Source organism: Arachis hypogaea, chromosome 8 (assembly GCF_003086295.3).
Source record: "Arachis hypogaea cultivar Tifrunner chromosome 8, arahy.Tifrunner.gnm2.J5K5, whole genome shotgun sequence".
Taxonomy (NCBI): domain Eukaryota; kingdom Viridiplantae; phylum Streptophyta; class Magnoliopsida; order Fabales; family Fabaceae; genus Arachis; species Arachis hypogaea.
The window spans coordinates 28,268,322-28,275,108 of NC_092043.1; the positions used below are offsets into that span (position 1 = coordinate 28,268,322).

Below are 6,787 nucleotides of genomic sequence, written 5' to 3' on the forward strand. Positions count from 1 at the left end.
TCTCCTTTTGTATTCTTCCCTTCTCATGTATTAGTTAATGCAGGTGTTGAGTATGCATCCATGATCCTTGACCTTAAGTTTATGATTTTAGATTTTGAAGCTATGCCTTTGATTGATGCAATAGAGATTGCAAGAAAAAATGTTTCAACTTTCAGTCAGTATCATGTACATTAATCCGGTTGAAGTTAGCCTCTAATTTGATGCCTGATCAACATATTATTAGTTCCTTTTTTTCATTACAAAAATGGACTTCAGATGTCTAATGGAGCTTAATGACCAAAATGCCGTTTGGACCAAAGATGAGTTTGTGTGCTGCAAATTACTGGATCCTGCAATAGCTTTTGACTTTCTCTTGTCAGATTTTGTAGGCGAATGTTGATGGCATTGGACTTGCAAGTAATTCAATAATCTTTTAAGCACTTGTTGAACTTTAGCTATTTAATATCAACTGGGGTTATCTCATGTAGCTCTAATGACTAAAAGGACATTTAAGAACAATAAATAAATTTCATTTTCAAAAGAAAGGTGAGAAATAAAGAACTTGGAATTGAGTAAACTAATAGAACTCCTCCTCGCCAGGGAGAGTTATTACAAAAAATAAATAGCAAACTATTTTCGGCTTACTCTTGTCCCTGTTTTCTTTTTCAATCAGCGGTCTAAGTGGGTAACTGCTAGCAATTTAGAGGAACTTGTAATCGCGTGGGCCTAATGCTACCGTTTCTAGAGCACTAACATAGAACTATGCATAAGCTTAAATCTTTCTAATTTTGACAACTTTCACCCACTACAAATTTAGCATATTAAATTGACTTTAAGTTCTTACTAGAAATTCAGTTTTTTTTTTCTTCTTTTTTTCTTTTGGCCTTGAAGCTTGAACCATCAATTCATTTAACTGATATTATGCTAAAACAAAAAAAAAGCTTTGGAATAATATTATGTTCATCATACATCATATATTTGTATCCGTAATTAAGGAGTCGAATAATATTTCCCTTGACCAATATGGTTTTGGAATTTTAGGTCAAGTCTTGAGAATGTTTCTGATCACGGTCTTGATCGCACAACTCTCTCTCTATTCTTCTAGTTTGTAGATGCCTTGTTGATCACGGTTTAATTAAGATGATCAAAGTCCAACCAAAAATGGCTACATGGAGTTTGCATTTATTAAGAAGCAGATGCACGAGGATGAAAGGCAGTAACTAATAATAAATGCACTCATAATTTACAAGGACAAACATGTTATAAATAATGTACTAGTGTTAGTAGGACCGTTATTCAACATGATTTCTTTATATTCCTTGCATGGCAGGACAGGTTATTACTATTATTATGATGAATGCAAGGTAGGGACTAATTAGGGACCCCCACCTATCAACTAATAATAATAGTTCGGGGTGGAACTTGCAATTTTGACTGGTTAGATGCAACCTTTCATTTATAGCATTTACATTCATTTAGTTGGCTAATAATGTAATGATCACATTCACATATATATGACTATATAGTACTTGTTTCTTATTTACCCTGGTGTCACATTGTACTGTGACTGACCCCTATCTATTTTTCTGTTTTTCACACTATAGAGATGTTGCCTTCTTAGCCAGCTAATATTACTATCTAAACATTTGTGATTAATCTAAAACGGGTTTAAGCAAATGTCACATTCGTGCCATAAAGAATGTACCATTATCCAATTGGAGTGTGTCCACATTTTTCATATCCAATTATTTTACGTAGAAGAGGGGTGGAGTGACTTTGTTATGGAAAAAGTATAGTTGTATGGACCTAAAAGGAAAAAAAAAGGTTACAGTGTTATGTAGTAGGAGTAAACCATAAAGCGAAGTTGGCTAATGTTGTTGTTGTTAAGGTCAACACGCAAATGACTCTAGCCAAGATCATAGAGCCAATGGGAAAGAAAAATTGTTTACAAATTACAAAAGTCCAACTGCTTCCACCGCAAAGTTGAAATAATAATTTTAGTTTTTCTAACTTGTGGAAAACTTTATCATTCGAAATTAAGATAAACCCATTTAATTTTTTCCCACCCTCAATTATTTTAAGAACTAACGAGTACTAATTTTAGAACTTGAAGAGAGCATTGAGTAATTATATATTATAGAATATTGGTGTAGTATATAATGTGTTTATGTTTCAATAGTTCAAAAATCACAATGATTAATTAGTTAATAAAAAATATTATCTACACATAAAAAAACCAGTCACCAAATTAATTATTATTTATTTGTATTTATTTATATATGTTGATTGATATTTTATTAACTAAATAATCTGTTACTAGAATAATTAATCAAATTTATCATATACTAACAATCAAACTTGTTTCAGCAGTATAATGAAAAAATTTATGAAATGCTAAAAATATGCAATAATTCACTAGTGACTAACTTTATTTACAGATAGTATATATTACTGTTAATTAATAGCATTTTGATTATGATAATGTTACTCTGACTTGAACACTGAACCCTGCATAGGTAAATAGTCTCAATGCTTTCACTTCAAACTTATCTTCAATTATTTAGTTATCTACGGATATGGTTAACAGATTAGTTAGGATTAGTATATAAATAAGAATTTTAACTATTGTACATTATTAACAATACACTAGCTAGTAACAATAATAACAATAATCCTTTGAATTTAGATGGGTGTGTTCAACGAGGTGAACGGTTCTCCACCCACCTTGTGGGCTAATATTAACACTGCACACGAATGCGGACACAGAAATATATAATAAATTTCTCTGTGTGACCAATTTATCGTGAGGTAGTTAAGAGAGTAGAAACATAGCATTGTCTTGAACAAAAATAATAACAATAAAGAAAAAAATTAAGATAAGTATGTATCTATATTCAGCATATTTGTCTCAGTGGTGGCAGCAATCCCAATAACTCTACCTGAAATCTAACATGTTCAAACTTGAGCCACATGGCACAAGTACAAGATGTTAACCACAACTACTAGTAGTTTTGTTTGTGTGAATGTGGTGTGTGTGGACCACACAGTACAATAAAAACACTATCTAGTATGAGATTCATACAACTAGTACAACATTTATTTCAATTTACCAGATTTTCTTTTTAAAAGGTAAAAGATTTAGATCTGCACATTATTGAAGGTTTTAGTTGCCTATTATATATGAACGGATGGGGAAAATTATTAGGTAGACAAACAAAAATGGACGGTACTGTATGTGTAGACACTGTAGTCAACAGTCTTCTCTACTAATTTTGACTTTTTTTATTGTATTCTTTTCATAAAAATAAAACTACTTATAGCTTTAGGATTGGAATTATCATGCATGATTTAAGTCCAATAAAGCTGGAGGAATACAAATAGGACATGTTTCTTATTCCTTCATAGGTTCCATTTTTTATCAAAAATATTATTTAAATATTAAAATTAATTATTATGTATAAATATATTTATAATTTAACACATTTTTAATATATATATTTTATCACATGAAAATCAAAAGTGGATTTGGGCAGCATGTTAGGCATAATACCAGGGTATTTTTCCTATTACTATTACTACTATTGAGTACAAAGATTTTTTGCATGTGTCAACATGTTATTAGTTGCCGTTATTATTATTAATCCCAAAATTGATATGAAATGAAAATAAGTAAAGGAAAAAAGAGAGTAGAGAGAATGGGTTAGTTATTCAAAGATGGGAAGAGAGGTTTTCAAAGAAAAAGACAGAGACATCAAAATCCAAACACCTAACGAAGAGGAGAAGTGGGAAAAGAGGGCGCGCAGCCACGTCACTACTCATAACTAATTTCAACGCTGACGTCATTTTTCTTTCTCATGACGCACTCTCTTCCCCTATATATAACCGCCTTTAGTCTGCCTTTGCCTTCCCACCACAACACACACCAATTATCCAAACCACAAAAACAAAAACAGAATGGAGGCAAGTGACACAAATACCCCTATTTCTTCTTCTCAGTCTCCAACATCCTCTTCTTCTCTTCCACCTCCGCCGCAAGTGATAATGAGCCCTTGCGCTGCTTGTAAAATTCTTCGGCGGAGGTGTGCGGAGAAATGTGTGTTGGCCCCTTATTTTCCTCCAACTGAACCTGCCAAGTTCACCACCGCTCATAGAGTCTTTGGAGCCAGCAACATCATCAAGTTCTTGCAGGTTCTTATTTGCATTTTACGTTACAACATTAATAATAAAAATAATAAATTTAATATTTTTTATGACATTTTTTTATTGTTGTTTCCGTGTCTATGTAGAAGATAAGATTATTATGTCTACAATTGCCTAATTTTTAATGTTCCTTCAAACTAGCTATATTTTTGAATAATCTAAATTCTAGATGTTATCACTTTTATTTTATATAGTCTTGTATACACAGTAGTTTATGTACCTAAAAAGTAAACCATTTGTTGGTCAATGAAAACGTTCTTTTTCTTATTATAAGTCCCATCCAAAGCGTTACGTTATTACAATGCCTCAAATTAATTATTTCATATCATTTTCAACTACCTAATAATTTAGCTTGTGGTGATGGTGGGCCTTAATTCTTAAGTAAAAAAAAAAAAAAGTCAGAACTTGTTTCATTTAAACTTTATTAATTATTAAATAAGAAAAATTCTAACTATTTTGTTGTTATTAAAACATTTTGAATATTAAAATTGTAAAATAATTATTTGCAGGAACTTCCGGAGAGTCAAAGAGCTGATGCAGTAACAAGCATGGTTTATGAAGCAGGTGCAAGGATAAGAGATCCGGTCTACGGTTGCGCCGGCGCCATTTGCCAGCTTCAGACGCAAGTGAATGAGCTTCAAGCACAGTTAGCGAAGGCTCAAGCTGAGATTGCCAACATGCAGTTTCAACAGGCCAATATGGTGGCTCTTCTTTACATGCAAATGGCGGAGGCTAATAATAAGGCTACCGCCACCACACAAGAACCGCCACCGTCACCGCAACAATCCGTGGATAACTTCATTGCAAGCCCTCCTCACATCAACAATAATCTCAACTTCTTTGACGACAACAACAACACTAGCCTCAACTCCATGTGGGAGCTTTTTGGACATGACCATATCACTACGTTTTAAAATATGAATTTGTTACGTTAATAATTCAATGTAATTTGATATATAATTTATATCCAATTACATTGAGTTATAAATGTACTAAATTTTTTAATGTTCCGATGACAATCTCCTAAGGAGAAGTTGAAGGAATGTTAATCATTTATCAAAATTAAGTAGCTAGAGCTAATAAAGAAAAAGGTAACTTTGACTTGGTAGCTAGTTAGGTTAATTAGTTCTGTTTGTGAGGAAGAAGAATATTTTGGACGGAGTAAGCAGCTAATTAAGGAGTGTAACTTTGGATTTAGGCACGTTGGAAGCAACTTATCATGAGGAAAAATGCCTGGCCTCCTTTATTTATTTTATTTTCCCAAAAGCTAATAAGCTTTTGATTATATATATATAAGTTGTTTTCAAACATAAAAAATAAAGTTATCCAATTACACTTGTTGGCTTGTTCTGTTTGTATGTGCAAGAAGGCAAAGAAATGAAATGGGTCTCACAAGCTAGATTATTGTGGATTTTAATTTCTTAGCTTATTGGAATATTGAATAAAAGATGGAAAATATATTATCTATGAAGCACGGACACTTTCTTGATTTGTTGTGTTTCTGACACATTTTGGACGACATGATACGTATTGATACTCATTCTGTATTCGGCATGCGTGTTTTTTGTATCCGACCGTGTCTTAATAAAAAATAAAAAAAATTTTTAAATACGTTAGAACACACCTAAATATCATCATGTATCAGCGTGTTTAATCTTATTAGTAATATGTATTCTTGAATTGAGTTTAGAAATAATATATATTATTAATTATTAAAATAAAATATATTTTAAATACTTTATATAAAAAAAATATTAAAAATAATTTAAAAAATAATTTATATTTTAATACTAATAAAATAATAAAATATTATTTTAATTTATCTAAAAAATATTTTATATTATATTTTTGTATCTTCTAATCGTAGTATATTATATATCAATTGAAACGAGTAACCCGTTTTGGTAACCTGCTATAATTAGTCACTAAAGAAAATGGTCTCTCATAAATGCTTCAATTTTCATGTTAAAGTATGTAGCTTTGGACCACGTGGCTTTGGATTCGTTGTAGTTTCTACCAGAACCCAAAAATTTCATTTGTAGATAAACTGTCAATCACTACCACCCTAGCTAGCTAGGCAAACAAAGACATCAAGACGTAAGGCTCAACAACAATCAAGCATATATTGAAAAATTTTATTTTTATTTAATAATTAATTAATAATATTAAAAATATTAGTTAAAAGTATAATGTTAAATGGTTGGACTAAAAGTATTAATACTGACCAATATAAATTAAAATTATGGACTTTTAATTTTTTATTATTCAACATAAAAATAAATAGTTATGCCACAAAAGAGAATATTACTTGAGAGCGATTTGTAACTTTGTTTCACTTTCAACCCCATGTTAATATATGATTATGAAGAGTAGAACAGTCAATCGCTAGCATAAAGCTAAACTGGAAAAGCTCCCTTGATTCAATAATTAAACTCAACCAACGAGGGGTAAACTTCAATTACAATCTTGTGTCCATGATTTTGTTCCCTCACTTCCTACCCATCTTTCACTTTTGGGAGACAATCTACGGATTCTATTTTCATTTTAAAATACAAATTATTTAAAAGCTATATTCATATAATTTATTACAAATTAAGTATGAGCAGTA

At 31.1% G+C, this 6,787-nt stretch overlaps 1 protein-coding gene across 1 annotated transcript; it reads left to right on the forward strand.

Moving 5' to 3' along the window:
- Nucleotides 1–3,875: 3,875 nt before the first annotated feature.
- LOC112706767 (uncharacterized) lies at nt 3,876–5,646 on the forward strand. Its single transcript, XM_025758228.3, has 2 exons — nt 3,876–4,167; nt 4,689–5,646. The coding sequence occupies exons 1-2, from the start codon at nt 3,934–3,936 to the stop codon at nt 5,091–5,093; spliced, it is 639 nt and encodes a 212-aa protein (XP_025614013.1). The 5' UTR covers nt 3,876–3,933; the 3' UTR covers nt 5,094–5,646.
- Nucleotides 5,647–6,787: the final 1,141 nt, after the last annotated feature.